Source organism: Delphinus delphis, chromosome 9 (genome assembly GCF_949987515.2).
Source record: "Delphinus delphis chromosome 9, mDelDel1.2, whole genome shotgun sequence".
Taxonomy (NCBI): domain Eukaryota; kingdom Metazoa; phylum Chordata; class Mammalia; order Artiodactyla; family Delphinidae; genus Delphinus; species Delphinus delphis.
The window spans coordinates 29,442,983-29,457,405 of NC_082691.1; the positions used below are offsets into that span (position 1 = coordinate 29,442,983).

Sequence of the window (14,423 nt, forward strand, 5' to 3'; positions counted from 1 at the left end):
AATTTTCACTCTTTCATCAATATATTAACTTTTTGCAATTTCTTTTTTTAAATAAGAATTCACAAGATCTAACTTTAAACACTGAGCCTCTCTGAGCTGAACTGAATAAACTTCAACATCTTTTAATGCTTTAATGCCTTTTAATTTATATAAAATATAACTCATTCTTCAGATATTTCTGAAGAGCAATTTATCTTACCTCTAAAGAGAAATTCTATTATGATTTGGTCCACAGAGCTGACCATATAACATATAACCATGTGTTATGACCATATGACATTTTGATCTCAGAAAAGTCAGTGCAGTGCTCTATACTTAATGAAACTCTATGACGATGCTAATCAGTTAGATGCTCTAATACTCAGAATCAGGACCTTATCTGTATTATCTACCAAAAAATGTTCTCTTTTATTCAAAGAGGGATATTATAGCCCAACATGCATTTGCTATAAGATAGTTAATGGGAGGCTAAAGGAACAGTGTCTCAGACACCTTATTCTCGTAAATCAACTGCACCATCTGAAATACATTCCTTCCAGAGTAGCCAAAGGCTGTGTCCCATGTGTGATCTAAGATCTGTAGCTCAGATTTGATCAAATAAAAAATGACAGCTTCTCAGCCTGGCCCAAACATGCACTTTTTCATCGTATATTCACATGTCTCAATTCTGCAGATGGGCCTACTTAGCATTTTAGGCATAAACCAGAGTAAGGCTTAAGGGGCCTAAGTGAATCCTAAACCTAAGCATGCAGAATTATCAGCAAATGGCATGAATGCACATGCATCCAACAGTTAGGCTTCTTTTCAAGAAACTTCTTTTGAACTTATTTGTGTCTTACCAGCAGTGATTAAGTCAAACATGCTGACCCCATTATGAATTAACCTTACCTAACCTTCAAAATGTGTGGATTCCACTTGAAATCTGTAATCTATCCACTCTCTTCTGGCAATTTAACAGATTATAGCCACGATTTTCACAGCTAATAACTTCCTAATGCACAGGAAGATCACCAGTACCGATCACGGAAGAGAAAGACACGCATCGCTTCATAGTAACAGATACCATTTTCCTGAGCAAAGGGAGTTCATGAACAAAGCAGGGAGGATGCAGGCTGATTGTTTAGGTGATGGGGCAAGGGCTCGGGAGAAACTCAATTAGACAGATTCAACCAAAGAATTGGTCAATTCAGTGGAAGATAAATTAGTGAAATCAACTGGAAAAGTGAAATAGTGAGCTGATTATAAGAAATCCATTTTCAAATCAGTAGAAACAGTGACCCTTTGAAACAAAGTTCATCCCTACATCAGTTTGACTGGAAGTTAATTTATTGTTTCTTCCAATAATGTTTGTTTTATCTGTGAGTTTAAAATTTTCTATTTTTAAATTTAAACCTATATGTATGTATGTATATATATACACACACACATATATACATACATACTATATATAATGTCTGTTACTATCCATTTTTAAAAGTGCAAAAGTTGTATACAATAATGTTTTTAAATAGCAGAATATCTTCTCATTAAGTATAAAATAATTTTAAAGATAATGTTTTAATCTTCCAGATTGCAGGGAAAAATTTTTTTTCATAGAGAAATATCTGGAATATTTCTTTAGAATACACATATGACATGTCACTGAAGTCACTGCAGCAAGATTATATGTGTTTAACATTGTTAAACACAGTTCATCTACATGAATTACTGATTTTATATCATTAATAATCATGCAGTATCACAGTATATAACAATTAATGAACAAAGGAAGGAAGGAAGAAACAAAACAGCTATTTGCCAGTTATTCAAGACTTGACCGACTCAATGCAACACATATTTATGGTGGGTTATAAGCAAGTCATCTCCTTTCTTCTTTACCAGAAACAAGTGTTCAAATGTGACCCTTCCTCTCCCCTAAGATCGAAAACGCTTAGTTTGTAAATACCCTCATAATCTCTGCTTTAATTCTCACAATTGATTCTCTGTCTCTGGCTTCTCCTATTCCAATCAGTCACCAAACAGGTATAAATTACTTCTATTTTTAAAAACAATTTTTCTTAGTAATATGAAATAGCTCCTTAGCACCTATAGAGTGAACTCTATAGACAATAACAAAGGGATCATCACAAACTTAACAAAACCTATGTGAATTCTTTCTGATTTTAATAATTGTTACTTCATCTACTTAGTAAAATTTGATTGTTTCCTTAAGGCACAGCTCAAGTGCTCTCCATCTGGGTATCCTTCCTTTTACCTATGCATTATGCAAAGATTCTTTCATGCCTACCATACTGGCATTGCTTTCAGTGCAGGAAATATACGGATGACTATGACAGGCAAATTCACCACCTTTACATTCCAGTGACAGAGACAAAATAATCAAGTGAATGAATAAATAAAGAATATAGTATCTGGCTGTGTTACGCACTACAAGTAAAAATAAAGTAGATTAGGGAATAATTAGGGCTAGAAGGGTATTTCAGGTAGGTTAGTCAGGAAGGGTGTCTCTGAGAAATTAACATTTCAATCCCGGGATTAAATGATGTGAAGATGGAGCCACGTGGACACCTGAAGTGAAGAGTTCTTCAGGTACAGAGGAAACAAATGCAAACAGGGCTGAGGCAGGAACCAGACTGGTGCTTTTGAAAAAGAGAAAGCCTGTGAGCAAGCTGTGCCACAGTGATGCGAGGGTCAGACAAGGTGTTAGGAAGCAGATCTTGTCACTCCCTTACTCAGAATCTTTCACTAGCATCTTAGAGCGATTAGGAAACACTCCACAGCCTTTACCATGGCCTGCGAGGTGTTTCCTAATCGCTCTAAGATGCTAGTGAAAGATTCTGAGTAAGGGAGTGACAAGATCTGATTAAAGTGTGGTTTTTTTTGGCTGCGTTGGGTCTTCATTACTGCGCACGGGCTTTCTCTAGTTGTGGCGAGCAGGGGCTACTCTTAGCTGCAGTGCGAGGACTTCTCATTGCGGTAGCTTCTCTTGTTGCAGAGCACTGGCTCTAGGCACGCGGGCTTCAGTAGTTGTGGCACGCGGGCTCAAGAGCACAGGCTCAGTAGTTGTGGTGCACGGGCTCAGTTGCTCCGTGGCATGTGGGATCTTCCTGGACCAGGGATCAAACCCGTGTCCCCTGCATTGGCAGGCAGATTCTTAAGCACTGCGCCACCAGGGAAGCCCCGTGACTGAAGTTTAGAAAGAGGTTACTCTGGCTACTGAGTGGGATCTAGACTGAAGGGAGGCAAGCATGGAAGCAGGGAGACCAGTTTAGCAGCTACTGAAGAGTTCTGGTGGGTCTGGTTAGGATGGCATCTGTGGAGGTGATGAGAAGTGGCAGTTGTGACCACTGAGCCAAAGGTCTGTACTGAGAGGCTGGTGATAAGATGTAAAAGAGAGAGAAGCATAAAAAGATGACTCCTAGCTGCTTTTTGACAAAGCAGTTGGGTGAGTGGTGGTGCTATTTATTAATATGGGGAAGTCTGCAGAACAAGTAGGTTTTAGAGAAAATGACAAGAATTCTTTCCCAGGTATATTTGAGATTCTTATTAGGCATATGAGAGGGGTTCTTGAGCAGGCACAGAGCACACAAGTCTTGCACACAGGCGGGAGTTCAGAACTGGACAATCAATCTGGGAGTCAAATTGCCTCTGACAGAGAATACTATGAACAATTATATGCCAACAAACTGGACAACCCAGAAGAAATGGGCATGTTTCTAGAAACATACAGCCTACCAAAACTGAATCAAAAGGAAACAGGCAATTTGAACAGACTGATCACTAGAAGTGAAATAGAATCTGAAATAATATAACTCCCTGCAAACAGAAGTCCAGGACCAGAAGGCTTCACTGGGGAATTCTACCAAACAATAAGAGAAGAAACTATACCAATCCTTCTCAAACTCTTCCAAAAGATTGAGGAAGAGGGAACACTCCCAAAGTCATTCTATGAAGCCACCATTACCCTGACACCAAAATGAGACAAAGACACTAGCAAAAAAGAAAATTACAGGCCAGTATCTTTGATGAATATAGATGCAAAAATTCCCAACAAAATATTAGCAAAGCAAATCCAACAACACGTAAAAAAGATCATACACCGTTACCAAACTGGATTTATCCCAGGGTCACAAGGATGGTTCAACATATGCAAATCAATGTGATACACCAAATCAACAAAAGAAAGACAAAAACCACATGATTAACAAAACATCTCAACAGATGCAGAAAAAGCATTTGATAAAATTCAACATCCATTCATGATAAAAACTCTTATCAAGGTGAGTTTAGAGGGAACATACCTCAACATAACAAAAGCTATTTATGACAAACCAACAGCCAACATAACACTCAACAGTGAAAAGCTGAAAGCCTTCCTGCTGAAATCCAGACCAGACAAGGATGCCCACTCTCACCACTCCTGTTCAACATAGCACTGGAAGTCCTAGCCACAGCAAGCAGACAAGAAAAAGAAAGAAAAGTTATCCAGGTTGGAAGAGAAGAGGTAAAATTGTCATTGTATGCAGATGACATGATACTACATATAGAAAACCCTAAAGACTTCACACAAAAACTACTAGAATTGATAAACAAATTCAGCCAGGTAGCAGTATACAAGATCAACATACAGAAATTGGTTGCATCAGAAAGAGAAAGTGAAAAAAAAAAAAAAAGAAAAAAAATCCCTTTTAAAATCTCATCAAAAAAAAAAAAAAAAATTTAGGAATAAACCTGACCGAGGAGGTGAAAGACATATACACTGAGAACTATAAAACACTTATAAAGGAAACTGAAGACTATTTAAGAAATGGAAAAACATTCCATGCTCTTGGATTGGAAGAATTAATATTGTTAAAATGGCCATATTACACAAAGCAATCTACAGATTTAATGAGATCCCTTTTAAATTACCCCTGACATTTTTCACAGAACTAGAACCAATAATCCTAATATTTATATGGAACCTTAAAAGACCCAGAATTGCCAAAGCAATCCTGAGGAAAAAGAACAAAGCAGGAGGCATAACCCTCCCAACCTTCAGACAATACTGCAAAGCTACAGTAATCAAAACAGCATAGTATTGTCATAAAAGCAGACATATGGATCAATGGAACAGAATAGAGAGCCTAGAAATAAACCCACACACGTATGGTCAATTAATCTTTTACAAAGGAGGCAAGAATATACACTGGAGAAAAGACAGTCTCTTCAGCAAGTGTTGTTGGGAATGTTGGACAGCCACTTGTAAATCGAGTGAAGTTAGAACACACCCTCACACTATACACAAAAATAAGCTCAAAATGGCTTAAAGACTTAAGTATAAGACATGAAACCATAACACTCCTAGAAGAGAATGTAGGCAAAATATTTCTCTGATATAAATTGTACCAATATTTTCTTAGGTCAGTCTACCAAGCCAATAGAAATAAAAGCAAAAATAAACAAATGGGACCTAATCAAACTTACAAACTTATAAACAAAACAAAAAGACAACCTACGGACTGGGAGAAGATATTTGTAAATGATGTGACCAACAAGGGCTTAATTTCCAAAATATACAAACAGCCCATACAACTCAATAACAAAAACAAACAAACCAAAAAAACAACCCAATCAAAAAATGTGCAGAAGATCTAAATAGACATTTCTCCAAAGAAGACGTACAGATGGCCAATAGGCACATGAAAAGATGCTCAACATTGCTAATTGTAGAAAAATTCAAATTGAAACGACAATGAGGTACCACCTAACAGCCGTCATGATGGCTATTATTAAAAAGTCTACAGGGCTTCCCTTGTGGCGCAGTGGTTGATAGTCCGCCTGCCAATGCAGGGGACACAGGTTTGTGTCCTGGTCCGGGAAGATCCCACATGCTGCGGAGCGGCTGGGCCCGTGAGCCATGGACGCTGAGCTTGTGCGTCCAGAGCCTGTTGTTCCGCAACGGGAGAGGCCACAACAGTGAAAGGCCCGAGTACCGCAAAAAAAAAAAAAAAAAAGTCTACAAATAACAAATGCGGGAGAGGCTGTAGAAAACGGGCACCCTCCTGCACTGTTGGTGGGAATGTAAATTGGTACAGCCTCTATGGAGAACAGAATGGAGGTTCCTCAAAAAACTAAAAATAGAGTTGGCACATGATCCTATGGTCCCACTCCTGGGCATATATCTGGACAAAACTATAATTTGAAAAGATACACGCACCCCAATGTTCACAGCAGCACTATTTACAATAGCCAAGACATGGAAGCAACCTAAATGTCCATCAACAGATGAATGGATAAAGAAGATGTGGTGTATATATATATAATAGAATAGTACTCAGCCATAAAAAGGTATGAAATAATGCCGTTGGCAGCTACATGGATGGACCTAGAGATTATCATACTAAGCAAAGTAAGTCAGAAAGAGAAAGACAAATACCGTATGATATCACTTATATGTAGAATTTAAAATACGACAGAAATGAACTTATCTATGAAACAGAAACAGACACAGAGAACAGACTTGGGGTTGCTAAAGGGGAGGGGGAGGGGGACGGCAAAGGGATGGATTGAGAGTTTGGGATTAGCAGATGCAAATGATGATATACAGAATGGATAAACATCAAGGTCCTATTGTATAGCACAGGGAACTATATTCAATATCCTGTAATAAACCATAATGGAAAAGAATATGAAAAAGAATAAATATGTATGTATAACTGAATCACTTTGCTGTACACCAGAAAGTAACACAACATTGTAAATCAACATTGTACTTCAATTAAAAAAAAAAACTAAAAAAAAATTGCCTCTGATAGTATTGAAATGGATGGCGTTAAGGAGCGAATATACAGAGATTGGATGTTTAGATGGCAGGATGAAAAGGAAAGTTAAGAACACTCAGAAGGAGAAACCTGTAAGGTAAGAGAAAAACCAGAAGTTTTCCCCGTGGTGCCGTGAAGCAGAGGGGTGCTGGGGAGACCATCTCTGAAAACAAAAAGCCCTTATTTGTAGTGCTTGCCGATTTTCCTGGTGTAAACACTCCTGCCACGGCTGATTCAAGCTACCAGTGGTTTAAAACTCAGCTCACAAAATTCCTCCGTAATACACAGTCAGCTCTCATGGGGCCATAAGAGCTGGCTCCAGCACATCACTGCACGGAGCCTAGTGAAGAAAGTGTTCCACGGAGGAGGGAGCTAGAGAGTAAGTAAAACTGGGAACGGAAAAGCGGCCATTGGATTTGGCAAGGAGGAAACTGCTGGTGGTCTTGACAAAGAATATATTGGGTTAGAGTGGTGATGATGAAAAGGAGATGTGCAATGGGCTATAACAAGAATGGGCTGTGATGAAGTGGACACAGTAATTGTGAGTGCCTTAGTAAGCAATGGTGTTTTATAAGTCCTTATAACATTTATCATTATATGACATGGCATATATTTTACTTGTTTTTATGTTTGTTGCCTGCTCCCTCCCCTAACACACATTTAAATGTAAGATCCATGAATGCACAGATTGTTTTATGTTCATTAGCATATCCTCAGTACCTAAAATAGTCCCTCCTAATCTCATGTGCACATGTGAAAAACTGTGCATAGCACACAGTAATGATCGCTAAATAAAACACCATACATTACAGTGAGTCACCTACACATTAGAACAGGAAGACAAACGTACTATTCTGGACTAGAGTTTATTTTTCAGAAGAATGATATTATAAATTAGAAATAATTGTTTTGTTTTTAAAAAAGAAAACTCTGCCAGACCAGCAGTTATAGACTATGAAATCTGGGTTGTTTATTCAGTGGTAGGTGGTTACTAACAATATGATGATGGAAAGGCAGTTCATTTCTTCTTCCAGTTGTGTGTGTGTGTGTGTGTGCGTGTGCATATATTTTCTATCTGAAGGCAGAGCCTGGGAGTGGAAAGTAACTAAAGCTCTGGAATATATACTTCTACAGATTTTTTTTTTGTTATCAGAGTCACTCAACAGACTTCCTCTCAATTCTCCACTCTGCCCTTCTCACACTCAGACTTTCAAGATCTTCCATTCTATGACATTTTCTCTGAACAGTACAGCCTCTGGTGACCTCTTTTTTTGCTAAACTCCCACATCACTAATTGTGCCTTATGACATTTCCCCAAAGAATTGTAAGTTCTCTAAAGAGCTTTTTATCTCAAAGTAGATCCGGGACAATTACATGCACATGGAAGTCACTTAATAAATATTTACTGATTGAATGGATACACAAATTAATAAGTGAATACAAATAATGCACAGGCTACCTAAAATTTCTTTCTAGTAAGTCCAACACTTTTATCAAACTTTTCTAGGAGGGTCTCTTTGAGTTTACTCTAAATGTCCGTATGTTTTGGACTATATTCTGCTTTATCTCTAATAGCAGTTTCAAACTTTACAAGGATGGATAAGGCATTAAAAAAGAAAAAAAAAGGTATAGGAATTTTAAAAGCCATATGAAGCAAATATAACAAAGAATTACCACTTAGGCACGTGAACAGGGGGTTGATTTATAAAACCTCCTATTGCTTTTCCAGAATGCAAGCATTACACAAAATGAGTAGGTGTTTTAACTCGTATAATAAAAAAGACACACGAAGACCAGGCTTAAAATTTTCAGTGGGAGAAAAGCATATTAAACCTATACTTACTGTCTTCTATGTCCCAGCACTGGGTGATTGGGTCCCCATACTTCACATCTTGGCGTCTAGCTCGCCTGTGCAAAAGGGATTAAATAGAACGTCAAGCATGATATCTGAGATATACAAAGTCTACATCTAACACTCATAACAGTAGCAGAAGCAGAATTATGCTTTACTGCTCAACTTAAATGCAGGTCAATATTCCAATCACTCTAACATTAATTCAAATAATACTAGTGGTAGAGTCCTAACAGAATAAATCCTGTTTTGGTAATAAGATGATCTGAATTTTATTTCAGAATAAATCCTGTTTTGGTAATAAGATGATGTGAATTTCATTTAACTACCCCAGTTTTCTTTTTCTCTGGCTTTTGACAAATTATTCAACAGAACAGGCTGAATATAAATACAGTCCAGTTATTATATACTTCCTATGGGGGTAACTATTTGTATCTTCTTTTTTCAGTCAGCCAAGGGAAAAGTAATAAGATATAAAAGAGCTTTAGTCAGTGGGTAAGAAAGTACACACAAATACAAAATGCCTTATCATATGAAGATTCATTATTATACTGACGTGATTAAACAACGAGATAAATATCATTTGAAACAGAAGTACAAGTTTGATATGGCCTAATGGCTAGATGTTATTTCTATCTACTGACACATAGTTCACATTGTTTCTCTGAGAGTAGTGATAATGATAATAATAAAATAATGGCCTTGTACATTATTGTCACATATTTTCCTTAAGAGAAAATAGTAACTACTGCATAAAAAAAGTAAAGATCTGCCACATCTAAGTTAAATAAGTCTTACACTCGGAGTACAGTTTCATTTGCTTTGGTTATTTTATGTTGCCACATCAGAGATCCTAGATGTCACAGTAAACATTCTGTGATATGTAGGGTGTTCCTTAAGGGGCATGCTGACCAGATGACAGCCCTGTGGGAGATTCATTTATCATACACATTTTTTGGCTCACATGGACATTGTTAGGTAAGGGAGAACATCACAGTGGCTTGTCTGCAAGATCAGAGATACAGTCTTGAGAAATACAAGAAGAAAAAATTATGATGGTATAAGGTACATAAGGTCAAGAATGTTTTTAAATCTTGGCTTCTTAAGGAACAGGATCAATTCATCAAACTGAAGGTTCATTACCAACTAAATGAGCATTCTTGTTTTTTAGGTTCTTGAAAAGAAAAGCACTCCCCAAAGACTAACTAGGGTGAGTATATTCTTTGTCAAAAACTATAACAAAAATGTTGTGACTTTTTACTTTAAACTTGAAATAATGGTATCTCCCCACTTACATTTAATTCAGAGATTTCAGGGAATATAAAAAGGTCTTGGAATAGTATCTGTTTTTGTACTATACATTCAATCTGTGATCACTAGAATTTGCAATTTGACAAATCAGTAAACATTCAAAAAAATAAAAGTGCATATGTAGTAGCGGGACTAACATATGCTCACCTGTTACCTTATTTTGTTAAGACCTAAAGATGAAAAAAAAAATACCACATACAATTTGCTGACATTTTATGTAGAATAAAATATACTTTGGGCAATACTTTAGAAAATAGTGTTACTATAAACCACACTTTAAAATAATGATATTTTAATATACTCAGCCACCATCAGTCATATTAATGAGCATTCAGGGTGTTTCCAATAATTTTGCTATTGAAAACTGTGCTGAAATGACAGTCAAACATATAATTTGTGGTACTTTTTTGCCCGTGTGTGTAAAATAAATTCCTAGCTGGGTACTGTTGGCCCAGAATAGCATTATTTTTAAGAGCACATAAAGCAAGAAACTACAAACAGCAGGATGTAGTTGGATATTTAAGCATATCTGGGTGGCAGAAATTGGTCAAGTTGGAGTAAAAGCAAAATTATACAGAATCACTGGGATGTGCTGTGGGCTGTATATAATCTACACTGTTACAAAAACATATTTACACATTATTTGTAAAACAGTAACTACGAGTATATACATATTTATAAATAAGGGAAGAATATACAAAGGGTAGAGTAGTAAAGAAAGCAAACTTTTCATGCTTTTAGACAAAGATGAAGAAAAAGGATATAAACAATTTATCAGAATTTTTTAAAGCTCTGAAACCGAGGGTTATCATCAGTTAAATCCATGAAACCTGTGACCTGCCTTCATTAGTCAAGCTTGCTTTAATTGTTGCTATAAAAACTTGCGTGTCCTCCAAGCCTCAGGTAACCTAAACAGGATGTTTGCCCAAGTTGTTTAGGAACTTGGAGTCAGCTGTGTTCAGTTTGAGCTCTAGCCGGTTAAGACTGGTTAGGACCACTGACCCTCCCTCTGGGCACGTGGGAGTGTCCAGTGACCTTTTGACATCAGAGGCCAAAAACTCCATGCTCAGAGCAGGCATCCCAGGAAGAAGCTTGTAGCTTAGTTTCATCTGCGTAGAACGATGATTACCTCACCTTTTTCTTATCTCCAATTAACCTTCCCCAGGCTCCCCACGCCTCAGCTTTCTCCCATAAGTATCCTCAGTCCTTCGCCTTTGGGGAGGCGAATTTGAGACTTGTTTTTCCCATCTCCCCGCTTGACTGCTTTGTGAATAAACCCGTTCCCTGCTGCACATCTTGGCATCTCCACGTTTGGCTTGCTGTGCATCAAACAAAACTGGTTTGGTAAGACTTCCACATTTCCGGATTTCAGAACATTCTGTTTTATCCTCCTTCAAAATTTAGCTGTATGAAAAACTCTAAAACATTTAGATTGTAATATTCCTACCACAGACCATGTTCTCTATATGTTTTCTCTTTAAACTACAAGAGAAGGTATTCGTGTAAGATATTCATTGTGTGAAAAGCAAGGCTTCATCTTAATTTGATGTGCCTCTCACCTTTTTGAAGTGGGTGCATAGCGAGAGCATGCATTTCCATCCCAGGCACAGTAGGGGTCTCTGGCAAGACAACAGTCTGCACAAGCTTTCCCATAAGTGTCACATCTGTGCAAGGAGAGCTGAGCCAGTCCATCTCGGGAACCAATGTACAACTGTTGCTGCAAATCAGGCAAAACAAATGCATTAGAAGCATCTTTCAGACGAGTCTTAAGAACTTCCCTTTCTTGAATACCACATCACAGACCTAAATCTGTCTCCTCGGGTACCCTGCCTGTTATAAACACTTGCACAGAAACATAAGGGAGAGTAAGATAAGTCGGTCTTCTATCCCTGGTTGGATGGTGGTTTGAAGATGATGACACAGAATTGGACGGCATTCTAGAGAGCTAGAGTAACCTTGGCAGTAATTTAAGAAGGTCAAAAACCAGCTGCTAGACTGAGGAATTAAGATGTCAGATTCTTTCTTAGTAGTTGAAAATACACTCTGGTAGATTATATCAAGCACAGATGCTATAGGCAACACTGATGGGTCTTCTCCTGCCATGGCTTCTTATATAAGAGTTGACTGAAAAGAGGTTTATGAAAAACTTTCCTGTGATCTTAACTAACCATTTCATTTGTTAATGAAGTACGGATCCCTGAAGGAAGTTGAGTGATAAGTGAGAGAGAAAGTATTTGCTATCACTATGAAGAAAGTATTAAGGAGGTTTGTGGGATGCTGTATCACACGTGAAAGCCTGCAGGATACTGACAAACTCAATAAATAGAATCACATTTTGAAAATAAGTCCTGAAAATAATGCACTGCTCCCTACATGTATTCACTTGAGGGTATGTGGTGGAGGCAGAGGGAGGGATGATAACAAGTGAATAAGCCATAGTCTGTGCCTTCAGGTAACTTACGGTCAAGTCTAGTGGACATGCCAAACTTTAAATGGAGGGGAAAAAAAATCTGAGAAATAGATATTGGCACAAATAACGTACACGGACTCCACCTATAGAAATCTGTCTTACACCCCTACCACCCACTTAAGACCTCCTGGAGGCTAAATGTGGACTTTGTTTAGTATTTTACTATATAATTCTCTAGCGTTTGATACCAGTAAGACTAAAGCCTCCTTGAAAGTCTCTTCCCTTTCTCTTGTTCTCCCTCTTTATTTCTGCCTAGAGTTCTGTTTCCTTTGATGATTCCTTCCTTTGTCTTGAACATTGGGTTTCCCTCTTTGCGGTTCTCATCTTTACTCTTCTTCCTGTACAAAGGCTCAAGAGTTATTTTGAAAACAACATAAACACGCACACGCTGATTCCCCTAAATCTAGTCTTCCTACCCTACCCTGACCAAGAGACACCATCCCAGTCGCCCCCAGCACGAATCTGGGAGTTGTCTTTGAATCTTCTTTCACTCTCACTCCGTCTGTCTGCCACCTTATCTCTCCGTTCTCTTACACGGCGCTCTCAAATCCATTTCTGCCTCGCTCTGCACTGCCCCTTGCCTTTTCTCAGTCCTTATCATCTCCTTCCTCGATGACCTGTAAGTGGCCTTACCGTTTCAGCTGGCTTCACCCTTGTTTTCCGGCAACCCTCACCTCCACCCCAGGACTCAACCCCTCTTCCACACTGCCACGCCAGGCTACTCTCTCTAAGAGGAAAATCTTACCATGACACCCGGCTGCTTAACGTCTTTAAAGGTCTTCATTGTCTCGGATAAACTTGTTCAACAGCTCAGGAGGGCATCCATGGAAGGATGTGTCTACTCTTCTTCTGTCTTACTTCCCCAGGTTCCTTTCTAGCCTCCTTGCCCCTCGAGTGCAGCTATGCTGTCTGCTCCAATTGTACACAAACTTATTAGAATAAGTTCGAGTCTTTCACTCTTCATGCCTTTTCAAAGGGCCCTCTCTTCTACTCGGCATACGCTTCCCCGTCCCATCCTTCTGTTTATTTATCTGGTTACCTGCAGCATCCTTCATAGCTCGAGTTGCCGGTCTCTCCCGCTCCCCTGGCTCCCTTTTACACCAGTTCGTCTCCTCTCTGTTTCCCCAGAACGCGGTTCCATTCTTGGTCTACTTTGTTAGCATGCTCCTTTGCCTTCCAGCTCCATGTGACTATTGGGCTGTTTGCCATTGCAGTCCATAGTCTAACTCGTAGACTCGCTGATTAAAAACCATCTTTAATGTTTAGGGCTAGTATTCTACATGAATTACTTTACAGCCTTGACAGAATGACATTCTCATGAGACTAGGAAAGTGAGCTCAATTTTCAAGCGCCAAAGGAAGGGGAGAAGGTATTATTCAATTAATGGAATTGGGTCCCCTGTCTCCTAAGGCAAGGCAGAAACAATGCCCTATAATCAGTTATAAAAGAAACAAATAATCTAAAGCTTTTTACACTATTTATAATTTAACTTCTAGTTTCAATGGATTTTCCCTAAAATAAAGTTTGATGCAAACAGTCTTGCTTTTGTGGCTAATTTTTACACAAAAATTAGAAAGTACCTGCTTCAGAGACAGCTCCATGTTCAAGATGATTGATGAATGCTGAAAATAAAATTTAACTATTAATAAAGATAATCATGAACAATCTTTTAGAGTAGCCAATATTTTGTTTTATTGTGTACCAAGGATAATTGGAGTAAACTTCAAGGCTCTGTTATATATAGAGGAGAAAAAGATCTTAATGTTTGCTATTTCCTTCCCATGTGTAGTGATTCAACCTTAATAAAAAGTATCAAAATAGTTATTTTTAAATCTTATTAAAGAAAAATTACCTAAATGTATGAGGAGACACTCTGCACTGAAAATTGTTCCCGGTTACCCACAAGGTTTCTCCCTCTTCTGACTCTGCTTATCTTAACTGCTTCCATATAATTCAAACTAGTGTTGACAAGAACATCTCCATAATT

General features: G+C 38.2%; 1 protein-coding gene across 1 annotated transcript in view; it reads right to left on the minus strand.

Moving 5' to 3' along the window:
• Window positions 1-14,423, minus strand: part of SEMA3D (semaphorin 3D) — a 209,660-nt gene that overhangs the window by 11,446 nt on the left and 183,791 nt on the right. The window contains exons 16-18 of the mRNA XM_060020342.1: window positions 14,017-14,058; window positions 11,526-11,683; window positions 8,647-8,711 (exon numbers count right to left, since the gene is read on the minus strand). Of these exons, the coding sequence (XP_059876325.1) occupies window positions 8,647-8,711; window positions 11,526-11,683; window positions 14,017-14,058 (265 nt within the window). The remainder of the gene's footprint in view (window positions 1-8,646; window positions 8,712-11,525; window positions 11,684-14,016; window positions 14,059-14,423) is intronic.